At 36.2% G+C, this 26,279-nt stretch overlaps 1 protein-coding gene across 14 annotated transcripts in view; it reads left to right on the forward strand.

Annotated features, from left to right (window-relative positions):
- The window catches only part of EIF4G3 (eukaryotic translation initiation factor 4 gamma 3), a 338,415-nt gene that overhangs the window by 240,175 nt on the left and 71,961 nt on the right, over nt 1-26,279 (forward strand). For 12 of the 14 annotated variants that reach the window (XM_035019586.1, XM_035019573.1, XM_035019574.1 and 9 more), the window contains 5 exons: nt 13,059-13,147; nt 17,835-18,081; nt 21,633-21,766; nt 23,343-23,462; nt 23,845-23,955. In XM_035019586.1, coding sequence (XP_034875477.1) covers nt 13,059-13,147; nt 17,835-18,081; nt 21,633-21,766; nt 23,343-23,462; nt 23,845-23,955 — 701 coding nt within the window. The remainder of the gene's footprint in view (nt 1-13,058; nt 13,148-17,834; nt 18,082-21,632; nt 21,767-23,342; nt 23,463-23,844; nt 23,956-26,279) is intronic. The other 2 variants (XM_035019576.1, XM_035019577.1) reach the window with 1 other exon arrangement.

Consider the following 26,279-nt stretch of genomic DNA (forward strand, 5'->3'; position numbering starts at 1 on the left):
AGTATGACTCCATTTTTTTCTATCTAAAATAAACATGTATTTGATTATGATTATTTGTATGAGTCATTAAGGTGTAGCCAACTGTATACCAGAGAGTGTTAATGTTGTTTACCTCAGGCCACTAGAATTAGTTGGGGAAGGGGGTTATTACCTTTATATTAGTTTCAGTTGATACTTTTGTCATTTAAAAAAAAATAGATTAAAAAGCAAGAGGAAGAAAAAAAAGCCCTTGGAGTCTCATTACTTGGATGTACAGATACATATTTCTTTTCATAAATGGAAGAATACTATACAAGCTATTTCAAAGTCTTTAAAAAGCACTATCATTTTTTAGCAGGTTTATAATAGATATATGGGTATACTTACATTTTAATTTTTTTTAGCAATCCCCCAGGCCATTTTAACACCTTTAAAAGAGATATAATTCACATAATGTTAACATGTATATATTTAAAGTCTTGTATTAATTTTGACATCTGTATATATGCTTATGAAATTATTACTACCATCAAGATAATAAACATAATTATCACCCCTAAAAGTTTCCTCCTACCTCTTTATAAATCCCTCTGAGCTGCAGTACCCTCACTCCATTCCAAAGGCAAGCACTGATCTGCTTTCTGCCACTATAGATTTATTAGAATGTCATATAAATGAAATCAGAAAGCATAAACTGATCTGGCTTTTTTACTCAATAGATCTGTCCATATTGTTGCATATGTTAGTAGCTCATAAAAATTAATGATATACCATGGATGTACCACAATTTGTTCACCTATTGGTGGATATTAGAGTTGTTTGCAATTTGGAGCTATTAGAGCAAAGTTATGTGAACATCTGTGTACAAGTCTTTTTATGGATATATTTTGTCATTTCTCTTGAGTAAATACATAAGAGTGATATGGCTTGGTTCCATGTAAATGTATGTTTTAAGCTTTGAAGAAACTACAAACCATTTTCCAGATATTTGTGCCATTTTACATCCCCACCAGCATTGTGTGAGAATTTCAGGCTGTCCTTTCTCTGTTGAATTTTCTTAATACCTTTTCCCAAAATATGTTATATATATTATATGTGGGTCTATTTCTGGATTCTCTATTTTTCCATTGATCTAGTTGTCTTTCTTGATGCCAGTACCACACTGTCATGATTTCTGAGGCTTGTAATAATTCTTGTAATGAGATAGGATTAAGTCCTCCAACTTTATTCTTCTTTTTCAAAATTGTTTTGGCCATTCTAGGTCTTTTGCTTTTTTATGGCAATTTAATTTAATTTTTTGCATTTTTTATTAAGTTTTTTATCTTAATTCCAGTACAATTAACTATGTTAGTTTTAGAATCCATTTTCTCTACAAATATTTTCTACAAAAAAGCCTGTTGGTTGGGGCGCCTGGCTAGCTCAGTTGGTAGAGCATGTACTCTTGATGTCGTTTAAGTCCCATGTTGGGCATAGAGCATACATTAAAGGGAAAAAAAAAGCCTATGGGAATTTTTTTTTTTTTAAGATTTTATTTATTTATTTGAGACAGAATGAGAGAGAGAGAGCACATGAGAGGGAGGAGGGTCAGAGGGAGAAGCAGACTCCCCGCCGAGCAGGGAGCCCGATGCGGGACTCCATCCAGGGACTCCAGGATCATGACCTGAGCCGAAGGCAGTCGCTTAACCAACTGAGCCACCCAGGCGCCCCAGCCTATGGGAATTTGATTGGGTTTGTGTTGAATACTATAGATAGAATTGACATCGTACAATATTGAATCTTCTGACCCATGAACACGGCATATTTTCACAATTTGTCTTCTTTAATTCCCTCATCAATGTTTTGAAGGTTTTAATGTACAAGTCTTGTAATTTTGTCAAATTTATATCTTTAGATGCTGTTATAGATGGTATATCTTTCCTTTCAATTTTTAAATTTTCATTACTAGTGTATGGAAATACAATAGAGTTTTTTTTTTAGTCTCTTATATTGCAATCCTGCTAAAATTCATTTACTAGTTTTATTAGCATTTTTTTGTAGAGATTTCTTTGGATTTTCTATGTAAGTACTTTTGTCATTCCTGAACAAAGACAAATGAAGTAGAATTTTATTTCTTGACTTACTGCCCTAGCTTAGACTGGAAATGGTGAAAGTAAACATTCTTGGTTCCAATCTCAGAAAGAAAGCATTCAATCTTTTACCATTAAGTACGATGTTAGCTGTAAGTTTTTGAATTGTCTGGTCAAGGAAATTCTTTTTTATTCCTAATTTTCTGAGAGATTCATTATTTCAGTCAGGGATAGAAATTGGATTTTATTGAATGTTTTTCTTACACATCTTGAGACGGTCATGGTTTCTTTTGTTAACTACTTGCTTTATGTTACTTGATGTTTAAATAATAGACCAACTTTGCTTTCCTGAAATAAAATTTGTCTCTGAGGTAGGTTTTGTTTGTTTGTTTTTACATTATTGAATTTGGTTTGCTACAATTTTATTTAGGGTTTTTTTTTGCATCTTAAGTTCATGAGGGATATTGGCTTGTGGTTTTCTGATAATTTTCATATTTGGGCATCTGGGTAATGTTGACCTCATAGAATGAGTTGGTAGGTAGTCCCTCCTCTTCAGTACTCTAGAAAAGTTTGTATAGAATTGATAGTATTTCTTCCTCAAATGATTAGTAGAATTGACTGATGAAGCCATGGGAAAAATAGGTCCCATAATGAGGAGAAAATGAGTCAATCAAAACTGATTTGTAACTGACATAGCTGTTAGAATTAGCAGACAAAATAGTTATTAAGTACAGTTATTTTTTATTGTTATGTTAATACCCATACATTACATCATTCGTTTTAGATGTAGTGTTCCATGATTCATTGTTTGTGCATAACACCCAGTGCTCCATGCAGAACGTGGCCTCCTCAATACCCATCACCAGGCTAACCCAACCTCCCACCCCCCTCCCCTCTAGAACCCTCAGTTTGTTTTTCAGAGTCCATCGTCTCTCATGGTTCGTCTACCCCTCCAATTTCCCCCCCTTCATTCTTCCCCTCCTGCTACCTTCTTCTTTTTTTTTTTTTCTCTTAACATATATTGCATTATTTGTTTCAGAGGTACAGATCTGAGATTCAACAGTCTTGCACAATTCACAGCGCTTACCAGAGCACATACCCTCCCCAGTGTCTATCACCCAGTCACCCCATCCCTCCCACCCCACCCCCCACTCCAGCAACCCTCAGTTTGTTTCCTGAGATTAAGAATTCCTCATATCATTAAGTACAGTTATTATAACTGCATTTCACGTGTTCAAAAAGTAGTGACGTCCATGACATAGAGAAACATAATTGATAGAAATAGTAGATAGAAATTAGTAAGGCTATAGAAGACTTCAGTAGCACAGTCAACTAACTTGACCTAATTGACACAAAACACTCAAAACAACAGATACATGAGTGCGATTGTCAAATTTACCAAGATGGACCATATTGTGACTTACAGACAAGTTTTAATTTCAGAGGATTCAAATCAAAGCAGGTATGTCCTCTGACCACAATGCAGTTAAATTGGAAATGAGTAAGATAAACATCTCTGGAAAATCCCCCAAATATTCACAACGCAGAGTACTAACCACTATACGATCACGGCCTCCCCCAAATATTCAGAAACTAAATTACATACGTCTGTATAACCCAAGGGTAAAAGGAAATCAAAGGGAAATTATAAAGTGTTTTCAATTGCATGGAAATAAAACCCAAATAAAAATTTGTGCTTGTATTCATTTCCTGTTGCTGCTGTAACAAATCACCACAAACCTGGTGACTGAAAACAGCACAAATTTATTATGTCACAGTTTGTGAGGTCAGAAGTCCAAAATCAGTTTCATTGGACTAAACTTGAGGTAGCAACAAAAATGTATTTTTTGGGAGAGAATCTGTTCCCTTGCTTTTTCCATCTTTCAGAGGCTACCTACATTCCCCTTGGCTCTGGTCTTTTCTTCCTGTTCAAAGCCAGCACCATAACATCTTCAGATGTCTCTGATTCTCTTGCTTCCCTCCCAATTGTACAGACCCTTTTGATCACATTGGGCCCACTAGGTTAATTCAGGATAAAAGTCTTCCTCCCATGAGATCCCTTAAGTTAATCACATCTGTAAGGTCAATTCTGTTGTGTAAGGTAACCTGTTACATGGGGTGCAGGGATTGGGACATGGACATCTTTGGCAGTACATTGTTCTGCGTACCACTCTGCTAATGTAGTATTTAGGTGGCAGTTTACACCTCTAAATGCACATATTTAGATATATGTGGTGGCTCAGTCATTAAGCATCTGCCTTCGGCTCAGGTCATGATCTCAGGGTCCTGGGATCGAGCCCCGCATCAGGCTCCCTGCTAGGCGGGAAGTCTGCTTCTCCCTCTCCTACTCCCCCTGCTTGTGCTCTCTCTTTCACTGTGTCTCTCTGTCAAATAAATACAATCTTTAAAAAAAAAAAAAAAGAAATGGTCTCAAATTAATGACCTCAGCTCCATGTGAAGAAACTGTTCAAATAACAAATTATGTAAGATGAATAAAATCTGAGATCCGTAAAACATGGTGACTATAGTTGATAGCACTGTTTTGTGTAATGGAAATTTGCAAAGAGAAAAGAACTTAAATGTTCTTACCACCCCCCCAAATATATATGTGAGATGATGGATGTGTTAATGAACTAGATGGAGGAAGTCTTTGCACAATGTGTGCATATATCAGATCACCACAATGTATACTCTAAATGTCTTATTATTTTATGTGTCACTTACACCTCAACAAAGCTGAGATTTTTTAAAAAAAGAACAAATTAAACCCAACGGAAATAATAAAGATGATAGGGGAAATTTAAAAAATAGAAAACAAAACAATTAGGAAAAAAGACGAATACAATGAAAAATGTAATTATTGAGAATATTAAAAGTATTAACAAACCAAAATAAAAAAATGAACAAACCAACAGTTTGATTCTTACCTTCACAATGTGTAGTGTTAAAGCTGGAAGTAAAAAAATTTTTCAACTTTCTATTTTTATTTTAATTCCAGTTAACATACAGTGTTATATTAGTTTCAGATGTACAACGTAGTGATTCAACATGGAAGTAAAAATTTTTTTGTTAGAGATGTATGTTTTTGGTGGAATTCTGTCTAGAATCCTCATTTTGTTTTCTTTTTTGGTTCCAGCGCTAGACCCCGAGCAGACTAGTTTATACTACCTAACCTTATGTGAAGAAGTCATAGAGCCTTCTAACATATGATGAGAAGCATAATCACCAAGCCATCCATACATTTCAAATAGTAACCCCTGAAAAGATGCTGGAAAACAATGACAGACTTACTCCTTAGTGTTGCTTTAGGTTGACATCTCTCAGTGACCCATCAGTTTTACTTATTTTATCACCATTAATAGTTTTTCTAGTTCATGTGCATGTCCATTGTAAAAACTTAACTTCTCTCAACTGGGTTTTTTCTTTGCTCTGCCCCAGTTTCTTAGAAAAATCATCAAATATCCTAGGTTCTCATAAGGATCCATGGAAGAACAAAAAGACAGATTAGGATCCCCAGCCTCAAGAAACTTTAGATAAAATTCTTGAATATATTGTAATTGGTATCATATAATGCCAACTTCTAGGAATTAAAAACCAGGATCTAAAAAAAGGGAAATAACATGTGAAAAAATGATAGGAAAAAGACGAGATTAGAACTGGGTGTTAAGTGTGAGAACTCTGATTGGAAGTTCCATTATTAGAACATTCTACTCTTTATAGACAACTCTGTGACAATGTAAGGAGGCCCTTCCCTTACCAGTAGTGACGTATCTATTCTTCATAAGTCTTCATAGTGTTGTCTCTTCAGTCCAGAGACTCAGACTCTGGACACACTCATCTTAAATCTTAGAGCAAAAGATGTTATATTTCAAAAGAACAGAGAACTGGAAGGGAGACGTTTTATAATTCAGGGTCTCTTATCTGGGTATTATGTGGCCACAAGGTCTTCAGCTGATTCGTGCCTTTTAGGCACTCCTAGACCATCTCATTCTTGTTACTGGATCATGGGGGGAAAATTAAAACCTCCTGACAAACCAGAAAATGCTCTTCACAAATACAGGAAAGAAAGAAAATAGTTTTATTATTGAATAAGCAGTAAGTGAGCATTACATGCAACCCATTAATGAGATTACAGACAGAAGGAAATCTCACCCTTTCCTAAAGCCAGGCAAATATAATTCATTACATACATGCTCGCTCATGTACATTCATTACATGCATGTACATACATGTTCTCAAGATAATTTGTCCTCATGTAGCAAGACTATACCGGCACCATTGCTGCTGTATCTAGTTCACTGGAAATTCTCTTTGTAGTTGGGGTGTCCATCTGTGTTAGTCATTTGCCTTTATCCAGAGGAGAAATTAAACTTCGCATATGTTTATGATAAGCAGGTAGTTGCCTAGAGGAAACTCCCATGATTACAAGAAGAGATGGCTCCCAGAGTCTTTTTTTTTTTTTTTTTTTAAGATTTATTTATTTGACAGAGAGAGACACAGCGAGAGAGGGAACACAAGCAGGGGGAGTGGGAGAGGGAGAAGCAGGCTTCCCACCAAGCAGGGAGCCCCATGTGGGGCTTGATCCCAGGACCCTGGGATCATGACCTGAGCCGAAGGCAGACGCTTAACGACTGAGCCACCCAGGCGCCCCTGGCTCCCAGACTCTTAAGAAAGTCATTCCTGAGTTATAAAGCTGCCAAGAGTCTTATTTAGCATTTAAAAAGATTTACACATATATCAGAAGGATAGAGGAAGGATTTACAATTACAAGCTTTCTCTAAGCAAAGATCTAAGAAAAGGGAAAGTAGAAGAGGTCTTTTCCCTTTTTGGCACCAGAAAAAAAATGAAATTTTATTAACCCTTAACAGTTTACTGGGCACTTACTTGACTACTGAGGAAATAAGTAATAAAGAAGAAGTGATCTAGTACAGAGAAGCAAGTTTACCAACATGGTATCTTCAGTAAAAGTTGTTTTCGGATTTATATTGCATAGCTAGTGGAATATGTTAGGACTAAAAGTTTACCTCTCCTATGTAGTCACCTCTTTCACATTCTTTTAATCTCTGGAATGATGATGCTTCCACTTTCTGGTGTAAAACAAATGCTGTCGAAGAGTTCCATGAGTTCTCCCAAGTCTACTGTAGATCAAAAAACATGTAAAATCTAACATCTTTGGTAAGATTAACTTTGTTTTTTTTTTTTTTAAGATTTTATTTATTTGTCAGAGAGAGAGAGGACGTACAAGCAGGGGGAGTGGCAAGCAGAGGGACAAGCAGACTCCCCGCTGTGCAAGGAGCCTAATGCAGGGCTGATTCCCAGCAACCTGGGATCATGACCTGAGCCGAAGGCAGACACTTAGCTGACTGAGCAACCCAGGCGTCCTGGAAAGAGATGAACAGTTCTTAAAATTTATTTCAGTAGTATTTTTATAAAGAGCGGTCCTAAAATCTAGAACAAAATACCTCCACTTCAGTCATATAAGATAAAACAAGATTGAAACAATTAGTAAAAATCAGTTTTAAGGGCGCCTGGGTGGCTCAGTTGGTTAAGCGACTGCCTTCAGCTCAGGTCATGATCCCAGGGTCCTGGGATCGAGTCCCACGTCGGGCTCCCTGCTCTGCGGGGAGCCTGCTTCTCCCTCTCCCACTCCCCCTGCTTGTGTTCCCTCTCTCGCTGTGTCTCTCTCTGTCAAATAAATAAATAAAATCTTTAAAAAAAAAAAAATCAGTTTTAAAAGCTTCACTCTTTTATTTCTTCAAATTTTAAATTGTTACAAATATTGAAGAACAGAGGAAAGCCCCCCCATTGTTCGAATATCGTAGTCTGAGTCTTAACATTAAACTTTTCCTCATTTCCTTCCAGACCTTACATAAGTATTTTACACGGTTATAAATGTAATACAGGTATAATTTTTTATTTTGCCTTTTGTCTTTTTTAACCTAATCTATTTTTAAGCCCTTAGCCTACTCTAACTAGCCCAAAGCCAGATCTTTGCTACTAGAAGCAGCTCATAAAAATCTTTGCTGCGACTTGGTCCTGGTCAGTTGATTGGACACTTCAGCCGTGTAATTCCATCTTACAGTGGACTTCCTACAGACCAGTCAGGAAGTTTTTCTTTCTTCTACTAACTCTTGACTAAAGTGACTTAATAAAAGTCATGTACGGGCGCCTGGGTGGCTCAGTTGGTTAAGCAACTGCCTTCGGCTCAGGTCATGATCCTGGAGTCCTGGGATCGAGTCCTGCATCGGGCTCCCTGCTCAGCGAGGAGCCTGCTTTGCCCTCTGACCCTATCCCCTCTCATGTGTTCTCTCTCATTCCCTCTCTCTCAAATAAATAAATAAAATCTTAAAAAAAAAAAAAAAGTCATGTACATCTAACCATTTTATAGTTCTTTACTGCCTATTATTTTATCTTTCATGATTTACTTGCTTTCAAATATCAACCTGTGAACTTTTCTTCCCTTAACAAAAATGTGGTAGATTGAACATACAGGGATTTTGACTAAGTTGATTTGTTATGGCAGTTCCTACTGAAAGATCAAAACTATAAAGGTTTACATTCTTGTTTGCAGTTCAGTTTTAAAAAAAAAAAACAAAGATTAGGGGCGCCTGGGTGGCTCAGTCATTAAGCGTCTGCCTTCGGCTCAGGTCGTGATCCCAGGGTCCTGGGATCAGGCCCCGTGTCGGGCTCCCTGCTCATTGGGAAGCCTGCTTCTCCTCTCCCACTCTCCCTGCTTGTGTTCCCTCTCTCTCGTTGTGTCTCTCTCTGTCAAATAAATAAATAAATAATCTTTAAAAAAAAAAATAAAGATTATAAAAATATATAGTGTACATATACTTGTGTCTTTTAAATGCTGGCAAGAAATTCGGCCAAAATACTCACATCTCAGAGATAAGATATTTTTTCCAACTTTATATCTGTCTAAATTTTATAAGTGTTCGTCAATGGGCATATATCTTACTTTTATGATTAGAAAAAAATACATGTGTGGCACCTGGCTGGCTCCGTTGGTAGAATGTGCGACTCTTGATCTCTGGGTCATGAGTTCAAGCCCAACATTGGGTGTGAAGCCTACTTTAAAAATTAACAAAGAGAGAAAGGTTATAAATATTTTTCTTATAAAACCCTGCATTTTGGAAAATATTTAAGGAAGCTAACCATTGCCATCCTTTTATACTAAATTTCTACTGTAGCTCCAAGCTCCCCCTCCCCATTTTGGGGAATTTTTCTAAGTCTTAGGGTGAATGATAGTCTGTGTATATGTAGGAATTGTGACTGGCAGGACTAGGAGAAGAAAGAATAATCTAGATACAGAAATAGCATTGTGGGGGCACCTGGGTGGCTCAGTCGTTAAGCATCTGCCTTCGGCTCAGGTCATGGTCCCAGGATCCTGGGATCGAGCCTCACATCAGGCTCCCTGCTCAGCAGGGAGCCTGCTTCTCCGTCTCCCACTCCCCCCTGCTGTGTTTCCTCTCTCGCTGTGTCTGTCTCTGTCAGATAAATAAATAAAAAAATTTTTAAAGAAATCTTAAAAATAAAAAAGAAATAGCATTATGCTAGTGATAAGAGGCATGTGTGTCATTCTTGCACTTACTATACACTATTTCTGACATCTCTTAGGAGTTCAGATTAGTGACCAGGGCTTAACTACTTGGACTTTCTTTAGCACTCATACTCCTGCAAAGGAGAGGCAATGTACGTTCTAGATCATGTTTTACACACCATAGCTCTTCAGGATGCATTCTGTCTCTGTCTCTTAGCTGCTATTGATTCTTCTTATGTGATCTACCATTTTACATAATAGTTTTTCTCAGTGTTCTAATTACGTCAGGCTTTAGGGAAGACTGTGCAAAATTACATGGGTTTAGTAAAATTCAGTCAACTTATGAATCTTCTCTATTAGCCCCCTTTCTCCAAGCCCAACACTTACCTCCTGAATTGCACAGGGATAGTTGTTAGCTTTTAATTTGCAAGATTAAAAGCTTGACTCCAATAGAGGCCATATAAAAAGTAAATGAAAAACAAGGGACTCTTCTACTTACAGGAATGACTTGTCAGGCCTTTACCAGATGTCATTAAAATGTATTGCATTGTGCTTTCTTTTTTAAAATAGAGTCGCTACCAGTTGCAATAGTTTTGATAGGGCACAATTTTCTGGAGTCTGTATTCCATTCCAGGGCGGAGAGTTGAAAATGGGAACATTTCTAACTTGATACAGTCTTGGCATGAGTCTCTGTCCGAGAAAAGACAAAGAATCTTCTAAAACCCAATCATTAAACTTGTCTGTGTCCCTAGTATTTTTCTGAATTTATATATTAGTCATTTCCTAACAAGAGCACTCAAGGAAAACATCATTTTTCTGCCAATAATGTAAAAATTTGCAGAAGTCTTGAAATCATAGTATTGCTTTTTTGTTTACGTTTCCTTATTTTGTATTTTAAAGTAGTAGAAATTAAATGTGCCTGTAAGAGTTGAGTTCTTATGAGGGGTAGGGGAAGCTGCTTTAGGTATCTCTAAATTCAGATAATTTTGAATCTCATACAGAGATTGTCCCTTGTCCTGTGGTGCTTTCATTCAAGACAAGGGGGAAAGAATCTGTGTCTTTGTATTGGGGTGTCCGTATTACATCTTTCACATAGAGCAGCTATTATTTCTTTAGTCAGCAAATTTAAGTGCCCACTTTGTGTAAGGAACTCTGCTTCGCATGGTGTATGATGCCTTAAAGAATATTTTTAATAAAAGAATAACCCAGTCAGATTAGTTATTTATAAAGGCCATCCGTCAGTATTGTATATGATGTCTTAAAGTAAGAATCAGAGACAGTTAAGAGACCATCTTATAGTAACATCAGTGCAATAATATGGGCCTAATCTAAGGTATAGGCATTGGGAATGGACTAGAAAGGAAAGAACAAATCTGAGACAGTGTCTTAAATGTAATTCTCTTATTCTAGCTAATTCAGGATTAATTGTCCGGTAAATCAGAGTTGATGTCTCTGTCTTCCTCCCCACTCTTCCTTCCTCCCCACTATAGCACACCCAAAGTTTAGTGCACCTCTCCTTCAGTAATGGTAGGAGAGGGGATGTAGATCAGAATCTCTTCAGACACTAGGTATATATGTATCTGTGTTCAGGTTTTCAAAAGACTGTATATCTCCTAAAGGAGTGTGTATTTTCTCTTACTTCATTTTGTGAATTACTACTTTAAATCAGAACTTTAAATAGCCACTTAAACAGAGTAACAATTTCTGCTGCATAAGGAGCTCTTTTTTAAAAAGCATGTTATGTTGTCCATGGAAGAAATGTTTTTTTGTTTTTGTTTTTATGGTTTTCGGTTGTGGGTATGGTTGATATATTCCTGAAAAATAAAGTTTATCCACATCTTTGGTTTTTGTTGTTTAGAGGAAACCACTCCTGAGTGTATATTTGATACCAAAGAATCCTCCAGAAAGTGGTCTTCCCCTTTTCTCTGAATGGAATTTAGAGCTAAATTTATGCATATATGAAATAAAATTTAAAATAAAATGTACGTGTTTCCTAAGCTCTAACTCTTAAAAAGAGTTCTGCTGTGGAATCAGAATTAATCACATTTTGGAGAGATGCACATAAAACAGACTGGTTATATAAAATCAGAAGATCCATAAAAAATGAAAAGAGACCACTACATACATACATACATACACACATGCATATACATATTCAATAGAAGACTGTGAAGCAGTAGAAAATTTAAACCCATGCATGGTTACCACAATTTTAATTCCATACTTTGGGAAAATAGTTTACTTTGAGTAGGTCACCAAAGAAGAATAACAGTGGTCTAATGTTTTCTTGTTCATTAGGGTCCGTGAGGGGAAAGATTAAAAAACTGAGGTGTGTGTAACAAAGGAAATTTACAAGAGTATTTTTTATGATGTTGCAATAATTTTGAGAAGAATGTTAAATGTTTCCTTTTCCTTGTTCCCCAGAACAGTGTAAGTGTTCATATTCTGCTGTTCTTCTGAAAAAGAGTAGGTTGTCCAGAGAGATTGGTTGGTTTTGCTTAATGAGTGATCTTTTATTTCTTTAGGGAAATAGGACAGGGTACCTTCAGCTTTGTGTTTATTCACTTTTGATAATGTCTCTATTTGTTAACAGTCTCTATTTGTTAAGTGGCCTTTCTTTGACTCTTCTCCCTACCCATCTGCCTGTCATACCTTACTTCTGTTGACTCATGCGTTAACTTCTGTAGGATCCTTTTAAAATATTCTATTTGCTATCTGATGTTTAGTCTTTAAATTGTACATCCAAATGTTGAATGATTTTGTGGAATTTGCAAGCCAAATGAATATTTAAAAATCCTTTGTAGGCTTAATTTTCCATCTAGAACTTCTGATAAAATATAATCAGTAAAAATTAGGTTATCTTTCTTGATTTTCTCCCCAGCAGTATGAACGACTAGACTGATAGTATTGATCTGAAATGAGAACTGAATGTTGTAGAAGTGCTGCCTAATGAAATCTTAATGAGAATGTTCTTTTAGTGTCTAGAAAGCTTTAAAAAACAGAAGCTGGAATTTGATATTTTTTGTAGCTTAAAGGAACCTTAGATATCACCTAATCTCACTCCCCTCTTTATAGTTAAATATGCAGGTGCCAGAGAAGTGTGACTTGCTTTAGATCACATAATCAATCAATCATAGAAGCAGACCCACGTCTAGAATTGGCTGGCGGGCCAATTTCTTCTATAGATACCACATACTGAATTATGTTTCCTAACCATGAAATAGGAGGAACCTAGGACACTGGTTGGAAGGCTGTATGTGCTGATGTGAACAGTCTGTGCCTAAGACATGTGCCAGGGCAATGTCTGGGCCACAACCACACAGTTGTTCACTTGATCATTCAGCTGTTTCTTCCGTATGGGTGAAGCCCTCTTGTGTTCTGCTAAATTTGAATACAGGTATCATTTTAGACTCGGTATTTCCAAACATGACTTTGCAGTGGGAAGTAATGGCCCTGATCTTGTATTTCAGCTCAGACAGCTGTAACTGCACCAAAGATCTGGAAGAAACCAAAAGATCGGACCCGAACCACTGAAGAGGTGTTAGAGGCAGAAGTGGAGGTAAGGGGCAAAGTAAATCTCAAGTTTTAACTTATCTTCAGAGTAGTGGTGCCATTTCCTAAGACAAGTGTGGGTTTATATCTCTTTTTCGAGATAATGTTTTTCAAACAAAACGTGATATATCAAGCTCAGTCTGATTGTTTTGGTCCACCTACAGAATTTTAAAAAGATTTTTGATACCATATTCAGTTTCACCAGATTCTTGTCTCTCTTTCAAAATTCCTCTTCTAAAATGGCAAAACTAATTTACTGCTTAATTTTTGGTTAATCCCCCAACCCCCTCAATTGAATTTTTCCTTCTGTTAACTAGATGGAAAGACTACTCTGGTAAAGAAAAATGGAAACAGTTTTTTCAAATACTCAGTAGCAGTAGTGGTTGGTAGAAATCATCAAGTACATTTTAGGGAAATGAATCTTTTAACTGCATTTCAGTAACATAACTTTTCACATATGATTTGTCTGTTTGAAAACTAAACTATGCCAGATTTTGCTGTAGGTAACAGCACGACAGGAGACCATGTAAAGAAGAAACAAGGGTAGAGTTACTCCTAAGGAGTGTCCTATCACTTTCATAGTCTATAATCTTCAGTATCCTTAGTGCTGTGTTCTGAAGTTTATAAATGAAGAGTAATCTAAAAAATATGTATGTTGCTTTTTTCTTTTTGAACTCTTAACATCTACTTTATTAAAATAATTTTTATTAAATGTGTAAGGTGATAACATTAGAATATACAGAATATTTTAAAGTGACTTTAAATGCATTTATTTCAAAAGGCTTTTCTCTCTAGTTTTAATTCTTACCTTTCCAAGCAGTTCACAGTACCCCTTTGTTACTTCCCCGTCCTGTCACTGCTCTTACATGATGCTCTACTGATGTCACAGTTAGTCCCATAGTAACCACTAAAATGTTTCATGGAAGTGATTTCAGTGTGGTTATCAGGGGGTAAGAATTGGCAGGAAGTTATAGAGGTGCAAATAGTTGCTGCACTTGCCTTGCAGCTGAACAAGAAAATGTTGCTCCTACAGAGAATAAAATACCTTCCAGAGGCAGGGGAATCTCATACATTCCTGGTATGGCTGTAAGAGCTTCATAAACTGGTTTCTCTTTGATTCCACTATTTTTTATTCATTTTCTTCTGTTATACTTCTTATTCCTTTGCTAGATTTCTAAGCATTATTGAATATTAAATGGGTAGGTCATCACCGCTACAAATATTCATCCTCTTCTTTAGGTCAGGGGTTGGCCAACATTTCCTGTAACAATTTCTCAGCTCTGTTGCTATAGCCCAAACACTGCCATAGACAATATGTAAATGGATGATTGTGACTATATTCCAGTAAAACTTCATTGACGGACATTGAAATTTGAATTTCATATAATATTCATGTGTCATAAAATATTCTTCTTTGGAATTTTTTCAGTGACTACAAATGCAGAAACCATGCTTACCTTGCACACTGTACAGAAATGGGATGAGCCAGATTTGGCCCATGAACCATAGTTGGCTAAAACCTGCTTCAGATTGTTATTCTTCGTACATGAGAACTATTTTGACTTATTCTGAATCAATCACTTTTTTCTTAACCTTATAGTTTAAAAGTATAATAAAAAAGAATTTGTTTGCACACACACCTTTTTTTCCCCCCAGAAATCCCAATTCCTTGTCTTTCCTATAGTTGAACATTTATTAGAGTAGTTTAGTGCATACTGGGTGTCATTATCTTTTTTTTTCACTGATCCTCAAGCTCTCCTTTTCTTACCAGATTTTTCACAGCCTTTAAAACAATGGGTTTCAGATATTAGCATATTTTAGGTTATATATTAGGTTATTATATCATTGCAAATATTTTATCAAATTCTATAAATTATAGCCTAAAAGGGTAACGTGCAGGGTGATTCATCTTAAAATTGCTGGTCAAGGCATCTTAAAATTTGTTTTAAAATTTTAGGATATTTCATCAGTTATTACACACATAGTTGTCTGGTCTGACTATCTGGCACTTTAAAAACTCATGAGTTGAATAGGCAGTTTTATCAACTAAATTCTTCTTTTAACAGCTTCCTATAAAAGTTTAACCTTTGACAGTCAAGCCAATAAGGTATTTTCTTTCTTTAATCTGGTTTTCTTAGTAAACAGTTTAGGAACTGTTAGACAGTTACAAACTAGTTTAATATGAGTGTCATCCAGCTAAAAGAAAAATAATCATCATAAATACTTAGTGCAGCTAATTTTGTGATTCCCTTGAAAAATATCCTTCTAACAGTGTTCCTCAGGCACCTCAATGATTTTGTGTTCTCTAAATTATGGTTTGTTGCTTATGGAACCAAGTTTCTTTATACTTCTTTTTCCAGTTAGAAATTAACTTTCCAGGTAATACATTCTCTAGTTATATCCAGTAGATTTTCTTTTGCTGATTTTAGGTACAGAGAAGAGGGCCTGATACATTTTTTCTCTAAAATAACACTTTATTTTATAAGCTCTGAAAAAAGAACTCCCTATAATTGTATAATGTAGTTATACTGCTCTTTAATAAGTTTAAGTACCATCGACAGACTGTCATGCCAAATTTTTTTTTTTTTTAAGGTTTTATTTATTTTTTGACAGAGAGACAGCAAGAGAGGGAACACAAGCAGGGGGAGTGGGAGAGGGAGAAGCAGGCTCCCCGCCAAGCAGGGAGCCCAATCCAGGGCTTGATCCTAGGACCCTGGGATCATGACCCGAGCTGAAGGCAGACGCTTAACAACGGAGCCACCCAGGCGCCCCTCTCATGCCAAATTATTAAAGATCTTGATGATCTGTACTTAATTAGAAGGTGTCATTGCAAGGTCATTATAAGTTAGACTACAATAGAATGTAGAAAAAGAAAAAGTAAGGTTGTTGATTCGTAATTCAAACTTGGGGGATCTGTTTTTTCTCAAACTTTAAAAGATGCTCACTCTGCGCCATGTTTTAAAAAGAAATGATTTCAGCCTTTATTTTCTTGAAATTTTTATGTCTTGTCTTTCTTTTGATGGTTTCTATACTGTGTTTTCCTGTTGGGCGAGTAGAGAAAGCACATGTGCACACAGAGGGTGTGTGTGATGTGTGTGTGTGTGTGTGTGTATTTTCAAGTTTGTGTTTGCATGAACTTTTTGTTTTCATTATGGAAGCAAGTCCTAAAAACCATCTATTTCTGTTGACATTTAAAAATGTTGTCTTTTCCCCATGATCTGATGTACGTTGGAAGAAAATTTACTAGTAGTATACCTGTTACAATATTTTACTTATGTAAGAAAGTAGGATTTGTAACTCTTTAATTTTTTGAGAAAACAATTTTATGAATCAATTGGGGTAACCACTTGTGTATATGACGTTCTTATATACAATCCTCTGTTGAATGAGTTCAACAGAGCCTCTATTTTTTGCTCTCCTAGCATGAATTTTTCAGTTAGAATGTCTGTTTCCTCTGAGTGCTTCTTCCAAAGACTTATTTTTTTAGAGTGCTTACCCTTCATGGTAAAGGAAGACATAAAGTTCATGGAGAAGTGCCTCAAGGAATTTTGATGGTTCATATATGGTCCTCAAGAAATTTTTTTAAAGATTTTATTTAATTATTTAGAGAGGGTGCATGCAGGGTAGGGGCAGAGGGATAGAGAGAAGAGAATCCCAAGCAGACTCTGCGCTGAGCAAGAAGCCTGTTGCGGGGCTTCATCCCACGACCCTGAGATCATGATCTGAGCCAAAACCAAGAGTCAGATGCTCAACCAACTGAGCCACCCAGGCGCCCTAAGAAATTAATTTTTGTTTGATAGATATGAAACTATTGTGGTCAAAAATCATCTGGTGAATAACTTCAATTCTATTTTGCTTTTTAAAAATAGGGTGCATCAGCAGCACCTTGGTGACCCAGTCGGTTAAGCATCCCTCTCTTGATTTTGGCTCAGGTTGTGATCTCAGGGTCTTAAGATCCAGCCCCGCATCAGGCTTCGTGCTCAGCATGGAGTCTGCTTGAGATTCTCTACCTCTGCCCCTGCCACTTGTGTGCTCTCTCTCTCTCAAAAATAAATAAAAATAAACCTTTAAAAAATAAAAATAAGATGCACCAGAACCCAGATTTCTCCCTCCATAGAGGAATATATACCAAGCACTTTTCTATATATAATTTGAATAAGGTTACAACCACAGAGACTTCTAAGAACCAATAAACAAAGTAGATTTTAATTAACAAGTGGCCTCCTTGTAAAATGAGAGATGATCAACTTTGCAGGACCTAGATACTTTATTCATCAAACTCTCCATTTAGCAGCAACAGGAATACAAAAAAATACCTTCTAATGTTTCTTTTTATATATTTGCTGAGCCTTAGTGGCAAGGGTAGGAGTGCTTGATTTAGATTTCTGACTAGGACTCTTTCATGTCCAACAAGTGCAAGGATTAACAGTTCTTTCCATTCGAACCTTTGGTACATTTAGATTTCATTAGTCATGTTAAAGCATTTCAGTAGCCATGTGATTTGTCTTCTCTATGCCAAGAGATGAAATGAGAAAAGTGTTTTAAATAAACTTAACATTGTACCATATGCTGAACACAGACATCCTTTTTTTGAGTGACATGTTTTCCTGTGCCTTTTGAGGGGATAGGTGTAGGTTTACATGCATATTTACATGGTAAAAATCGTGTAACCTCTGTGTTCACTTATGCTTTAGCCGAAAGCTGAAGAGGAGCTTTCAGATGACAAAGTACTTGAATCTGAACAGGATAAAATGAGCCAAGGGTTTCATCCTGGAAGAGACCCCTCTGACCTAAAAAAAGTAAAAACTGTAGAGGAAAATGGAGAAGAAGCTGAGCCTGTACGTAATGGTGCTGAAAGTATTTCTGAGGGTGAAGGAATAGATGCTAATTCAGGCTCCACTGATAGTTCTGGTGAAGGGGTGACATTCCCATTCAAACCAGGTAAGTGTATCCCTGCCTTCCTGTGCATGTCTTTCCTTCTCACCTTCTCTCTGTTATAATCTTACAGCAATGTTGGCTCCTTGTAGAGAAATATTGGATGGAAGATAAGAGGCTCATCACAGTGTAATATTTACAGAATAGATTAACAGGCATAAGTTAGGGACTAGCAAATCCTGGGAGTTCTCTGTGGGCGGAAGTGATATCTGATGCTAGTATTCTGCTTTTACTGGCAGAGCAGCTGGCAGAGGATATCAGTCAGTACTAGGCTGGTGGAATTCTACAAGAGGAATTTACTTTTATTTAGTTTAATTGAAAGGGCTGTTTCAGTGCTCCTTTGTGCTCATCATTTCACAAGCCTTAATCACTTACCCTTACTACATGTAATACACTGACATTTTTTACTCTGTTCTCTTCTTTTAAAAATGTTGGGTTATGGGGTGCCTGGCTGTCTCAGTCGGTAGAGCATGTGACTCTTGATCTCAGGGTCGTGAGTTCAAGCCCCACGTTGGGCATGGAGCCTACCTAAAGGGAAGAAAAGAAAAAAGAAAAAAAAATTTTAAATGTTGGTTGTAACTCCCTAATTTCACAGCAGAAATTTGTTGACAGAAATCACTCTGTAGAACTGAACTACAATCATCAGAAGCAGTGTGACTAGCTTATTAAGCACATGGAGTATGAGAAGTGTCCTGTGAAATACATGATAAGCCCCAGAGGCTCTTTCATCTTTAGGCACCGTCAAGTCCATTAAAGTCTATCCCAATCCTATGTAAACCATGTTTAACTTTGAGATTTTCGGAGTGATTTGGCATGGACATGTGGGGAAAGATGGTTCATTTGGTCGAAAATTTGGGGTGGATACAACGTTTTTCTTAGTTTGCCAAATCTGAGTGACTTCTGTGTCAGATTGGGTTTGAAAGTAGAGTATCAGACATCAACAATAATCTTAGACAAAAATTAGTGACGTACAACCAACATTTTTAAAAATGGAGAATAAAAAATTGTCAGTGCGTTACAGGAGCAAGGGTAAATATTGTTTTAAGAAACTTTTATTTCTTTTATTTAAATTTGTATTTGTTCTGAGTCATATGGTCATTATATTTCTTATTGTGAGTTGTAGTAAGAAATGTTTGAACGTCACTGATTGATACCACCTTAATAAAATGATCTTTTTACTACCAGTAAACTGCTGCCAGTGGACTTTATGAAATTGAAGGGGTATGCTTATAGTGACATTTTTTTTTAAATTTTAGGACTCAGTATACTAAAATTACTTCTAAAGATCTAGGCTTGTGTCATATCATGAAGCACTTGTGGCTACCACCAGTCCTTTAGGAGATTGAGACACTATTGTCATTTGTCGGACTGTGTCAGTGTGTGTGTGTTTTGTTTGTTTTTTGAGTAAGCTTTATGCCCAGCATGAGGCTCAAACGCATGACTCTGAGTCCCATGCTCTACTGACTGAGCCACCCAGGTGCCCCCTATCAGTTATTAGTTTGGCAAGGAAAAAGTACCCAACCATAAGCCCCAACTATATTGAATATAGTTTAGTTAAACTGTAATATATAAATATATAAATATAATATATAAATATATAATATTTATTATTTTTATAATTTATAAATTTATAATATTTATTATAATATATAAATATATAAACTATTGAATATAGTTTAGTTAAACTGTAATATACCCTCACAGTAATTGGAAAAAAAGCAATTTAAAATTTATTTATTTTTAAAGATTTTATTTATTTAGTTCACAGAATGATAGAGCACAAGTAGGCAGAGTGGCAGGCAGAGAGAGAGGGAGAAATAGGCTCCCCGCTCAGTGGGGAGCCTGATGCGTGGCTCAATCCCAGGACTCTGGGATCATGACCTGAGCTGAAGGCAGATGCTTAACTGACTGAGCCTCCTAGGCTTCCCGACAATTTAAAATTTAGATCCCAATAAACTGCCTGCCTTTTAATGAATATAGTAAGATAATAAGGATTTAGTTGAAAATATCTGCAGTGTTCTCACAGACCCTCATGAGTCTATCACCTACATATTAAGAATCACTAATATTAAAAAGGACCCAGAGTACTATCATGAAGTGATCTGGGGGCCTGATTTTGATGAGAGTTTTGTTAATTAAAAGAAAAATACTGTGACATGCTTTTCTTATCCAACAAAAATTTCAAGAAATTTTCTAACTTTATATAATGAGATTAGGATTGTGAGAAATGATAGCTATAACAATAGTCATAGTAGCAAAGTGAGTGCTCTGGCAAAAAACTAATTTAAAATTAATATTAAAAATATTACTGTTGGTGGGAATAAAAATAGTGCCACTACTATGGAAAACAGCATGGGGGTTCCTCAAACAATTAAAAATAAGAGACACCATATGACCCAGTAATTCTACTTTTGGGTATTTACCCAACGAAAACAAAAGCAGAAATTCAAAAAGATATATGCACCCCTGTGTTTATTGCAGCATTATTTACAATAGCCAAGATATGTAAGCAACCTAAGTGTCCACTGACAGATGAAAGGATAATGAAGATATGTGTATATACATGTGTCTGTGAATGCATGGTGTACACACACAAAGTGGAGTATTACTCAACCATAAAAAGAATGAAATATGGCCATTTGCAGCAGTGTGGATGTATCTAGAGGGTATTATGCTTAGTAAAGTAAGTCAGACAGAAAAAGACCAATACCGTATGATTTCACTAATAGTGGAACCTAAAAAACAAACAGAAAAACAGAAACAGACTGATAAATACAGAGAACAGTCTGTGATTGCCAGAGGATAGGTAGATGGGGGTGGGCAGAAAAGGTAAACAGATTAAGAGGGTCAGACTTTCAGTTACAAAATAAGTAAGTTATAGGGATAAAAAGTACAGCATAGGGAATCTAGTCAATAAAACTGTAATAACTTTATATGGTGACAGATGGTTAACTACACTTACCATGGTGAGTGAGCCTTTCGTAAAGTATATAATTGTCAAGTCACTATCTTGTATACCTGAAACTAATACAGTATTTTGAGTCAGCTATACTTTAAAAATAAAAACCATAGTCAGGGGGGAAATTATATATAGCTGCTTAGCCTTTCAGAATCTTACAGAAATTATTTCTATTTGTTTTGTGTCCTTTTGCCTTTTTTCCCCCCTCCAAAATAACATTTCCAGGTGAACAACCGAAGTATCCTTCTTTTACATGAAACCAAAGAGTATTACAGATTCTTATTTCTGAGGTATTTAAAGGCTTAGTAGTTTATTTAATGAGTATTATTACATGTTTCTGGCCAAAGGCTGCTTAATGTATATATTAAGTGGTTTCTGTAGCAATTTCAGATTACTATCCAAAGGTATTCAGAAGGGATAACAGAACATAAGACAGTTTAAAATTTTTACATGACATTTTCTGACAGTAGCTCAGTGTTTGCTTTGTGTTTTAGTCTATGACAGGGTAAAATAAATATCGGAATCTAGTTTGTACTCTTACCCGGTTATCCATATAATGACCTTATAGAGACTTGTCTGTCTACATCCCTTTTTCTAGATTCCTGGAAGCCTGCTGATACTGAAGGCAAGAAGCAATATGACAGGGAGTTTTTGCTGGACTGCCAGTTCATGCCAGCCTGTATACAGAAACCAGAGGGCCTGCCTCCCATCAGTGATGTGGTTCTTGACAAAGTAAGCTGTATACTCAAGAGAAAGCTCTATCTTTCTATAGGGTGCTGGTTTCAATTATCAGTACAGATATGCGAAGTATAAGCAATTTTTAGCAATTGTTAGACTAAATGTGTTTGAATTAAAATATATGTTTAAGTATTAGAGTTTTCCTACATATTCTTGGGTTTGGGGTTTATTGTAGATTACTGTAACTTTGGGTTTGGCCCATATTTGAGTGGTAACAAGTTAAAATTCATTAATTGCCTGCTTATTATTGCTATTGCCTAGTGATGTGGTGAAAAATGTGTGTCTGCTGGGTCAATATGGCTAAAGTGATATGGAGCTCTTTATTCACTGTTCTAAAATTTCAGTATGGAATAGAAAGACATTGAGGACAGGTCAGATGCCTAAGAGTGTATTTGGCAAATCAAACTTAAGTGGTAATCAAATAATATATAATTCAAATAATGTATTTCAGAATTTCCCTAATATATACTTAGAGTGATTACTTTTCAGTTTTGGCAAATAAATAGGCACCTATTCTCTTTACATCTGATCTTAATGGTGCATACAGGAAATTAGTACAGTGTTTATTTTGTCTTTATTAAATTAAAAAGAGTAGAGTCAGATGTGTATCTGCCCAATTTTATGTATATCAGTGATGAACCAGTGATGATGACCAAGCTTAAAATATTTTTGTTTTGAAGAGAAAATATTAATCCTTACTGAAGTGTAGAGGGTAACTATCTTTCAGAATGAGATCTACCTCTTTTTGAGATTTCCAGCAGCTCCTTATTCAGACCCTATGTGTATTATTTTCCTCTTTTATAGCACTAGGGTTTCTTACTTCTCTTGGTATCTAAGTCTTCTCTCTTAGGTACTAATATGGCAATGCTGATTTGAGACTACTTTAGAGGGTAGGTTTTACATACACTGAATCAGATTAGCCTCTAGAAAATATTCTTTCTTGTCTGCCTACCTTATTGGTTTCCGACTTCAAACCAATTTTTAGTTGATTTCTCCCTGAGCTACTTCACTTTGTTTCATATACAGTCACAATACATGCCTGTACAAAGCCAGATACCTCCAACTAACAAGGCAAATTGAGTGAGATTTTAAACTGATCACACATGAAAAATATCTCCTTTAGAGACTTCCTGTTCACTCAGAATATTTGCTTTGCTAACCATAAAACAACAGCAACGAAATCGACATATGTGATAGCAGGATTTTTCAAAGCAAGTGCTCTGATGTCCTGGTGAATATCCTAGAAAAAATCCCCAAATTTGTCCGTAGGTCATAGGATCTCATAGCTTTTCTTGTGCCATTCTGCTGGTCCTTGAGTATCTATTGAGCCAGTCTACTGATTGTGTCTAGCCTCTCCTCGGAAATTTTAGGCCTAATCAGTCCCAGGGCATCAGAAAATTATTTCTGGCTTAAGTCCAGAGAAACTACCATGATTTACATTGGACTTCTCTGCCTCAGAAAGCCAGTGCTCATCATTTTAGCTGACATAACTTTTCAGTCTGAGTTTTTACTTTTTTGGTACTGAATGTTTTGAAACTTGTGTTAAGCTTTCCTTTGCTTCTTCATGCAGATCAACCAACCCAAATTGCCAATGCGAACTCTGGATCCTCGGATTTTGCCTCGAGGACCAGACTTTACTCCAGCCTTTGCAGATTTTGGAAGGCAAACCCCTGGTGGAAGAGGTGTACCTGTAAGTGCAAGTTCCCTACAACCCAATTAGTTAGAAACTGTCATAGACTTCATGACATCTTGTCTAACGGCAAGAGAGCGGCTTTTTTTCATTGATTCCTTTAACCAAGAAGAAGTAGAAGAGGTGAAGACTGTCTTTTTTTCCATACTGATATTAAAGCAAATAAAGAATACACTGAGTCATTTTTACTTGAGAGAAGCTGGTCTGCATTAATTTGGTCTTGATTTTTTTTTTTTTCATTTTTTTTTCAACTGACATGAACTGCAAATGGGTTAAAGTAGAGCCAACCTTAAATAGGATTCCTGTTTTGAGGTGTCCTGATATAGTTGAGATCTCTGATGACAGTCAGCTAATGGTCATCTCTTTGTCTTTGTTTCTACAGATTTGCAAAGTGCAGAGCAGGCATGGATTGCCAATTCTGGAACAAAGCAAAGCCCCAGCTTGCACTCCACTGGCGATGTCGCACCCACCCCTGAAGAGCTTGCCTCTAGGGGTGCGCTGAATCCTTTTTTTTTTTTTTTTTTTTTTTAACAATGGTCTCTGGTGTTATCATATTTTCTGTTTTGTTTTTCTCACTTACTATAGGTTGTGAAGTCAATATATGAACAAATGACATGTACAAAAGAGTGCAGTATTGGTAAACTGCAGGTTGCATTTACACCCCCAGTGGCAGGCTCTTCAGTGGGAGAAGTGACATCACCAGTGGAGTTATGCTGGGGCACTGCGCTGTGCAAGATGCGGCAGGCTGTGCCTACTCCATGCTTTGTAGACTTGCAGAAAGCATGGGGGAAAGTTGCCAGTGATGTGAAAACCTGTTTTTCCCAAACTAGAATGGTATAGAGAGCACTTAATTTAAAGTTCTGGAGGAGCTTGGAGTTTGATGTACATTTGCAGATCACCCTATTAAGACTACTTTATTTTATGTTTGTAAAAATATTTTTATTTAAGGTGTCACTTTTTATTTTCCCATCACCGTTTTATTTCTGGAATGGCAACTTTTGAAACCTGCTTTGAAATAAGACTGTACCCATCAGGAAACAAATGTCACTTTGTAGATATTTGAATTATTTGTTTGCCTGCAGCCAAACACTTATTAAAAATACTTCAGTGCCAACAATGTGTTGAAGGCTTTGTAAAACCTACAGAAAAATCTTCTTAATTTGAAGCATATTATTTATTGAGCATTACCATCTTAAGGATATCTCTGTGTGTGATATTCTTTTCTCACACAGGTTGGAAATTTAACCTTTATTTTCTGTAAATACTAAATTAAAATTTTTCTCAAGTTTTAATTACCTCACCAGAAAGTCTTTAGAAAGCAGTTTTCTAGAAACCATTTGATACCTTATTTTTCAGCATTATCTCCCTTTTTGGTGGTGTAAAGCATTGTATTCTGTTAGCATTTATTTTTGGTTTTGTTTCAGTTTTGATTTATATCTTTGTTTTGCCAAACACTAGAAATAATGTTGATGCCATTTTGATTAGTCTCTGGTTAACAGCATCTGTCATTATCATATTGCTCTTTGTTCATATGTCACTCAACAGAAGGTATGATTTGCTGCGTCTCCTCTTTCAGTGTATACTGCCACTTTTCAGCACCAGCTTGCTATTGTTTAATAATTAGGTATAGCAAAAAGGAAGTGCTGTGGATTGAGAATAAGCTATGTCTCTTTCAAAATATTGAAATTAGAAAATGAATTTTAAATTTACCGCAATGTATGTTTGCCCACTAATCTATCTGCTTACATAAGTAAATGAGTTATTTGGTACAAAGTAATGTGATTGGAAATGAGCCATTATCAGGAATTTGTAATGTCTCCCAAAAAGTCAGCTTTAGTTATTTCACTTTCTTTAAATAGATCTGTCATGTGCCACAAGCTAATTTTTAAGTAAAATTGTGATCCGTCAGAGTAATACTGCTATGTTGAGCCTAATGCAAGTAATTATTCTTCCAGCATCTCCCATAGCTAACATGCTCCACTTAATTTGTCCTGCTTACCTTGGTATATTGTTGTGGATTCAGATGGGAATTTCGTAGGATATAGCTATGTAACATATAAAGGAACAGTTAATAATGCTGTTTGGAAAAAGCAGCAGTCCTACGCTTCATCGTTTTTGGTTCCATACCTCTAATCATTTTTCCCAGCCTCCCAGTTGGCTTATAAATGATTACCATCCAAAGATACTAAGATCTGCTAGACTTAGCTTCTTGGTGTGGCTTCAGTAACTATGACTCCTGTATAAACTTAACTGCAAAAGACTTGTTAAAAAATATGTTGAATGGGTAGCAATTGTTTTAACATGTTATATGCAGTTACATAACATTTTCAAACATAAAGGTCTTGTGATGGGTAGTAACGTATAGATCTGTTGGAAGCACTCAGGCAGTATCTTCTACTTTTTTAAAAGTCAAATTACTCAGCAAGTGTGATGTTAATTTTAATAGTAATCTGGGCAAACATCACAGAAAGTGCCCCAAAAGACATGTATTGAGAGAGAGACAGTGGACCTAGACTAGTAATTTACCATTCATATTTATTTCAGTTAGCTTTGAGGTTAGCTGAGCTATTATAAAAATTCTAGGAGCAAAGAGGTTTCCTGAGCTTATATCATCCTTCCCTTTCTCCTTAAAGGAACACTTGGCTTACCTCTCTTTAAAACTTGGTAGGATGAATATTGGTCCTGTTTCCTTTGGTTATTCAGGTAAGCAGAGGAGTTTAAGGTTATAGTCTATGAATGAGATAAGACCAATGTATACTGAACTCAGATGAACAGATGAACAGAGATGGGTATGATTTTTATTTAATACATTTAAGA

Source organism: Mirounga leonina, unplaced genomic scaffold, assembly GCF_011800145.1.
Source record: "Mirounga leonina isolate KUSES-001 unplaced genomic scaffold, KU_Mleo_1.0 Mir_173, whole genome shotgun sequence".
NCBI classification, from domain to species: Eukaryota; Metazoa; Chordata; class Mammalia; order Carnivora; family Phocidae; genus Mirounga; species Mirounga leonina.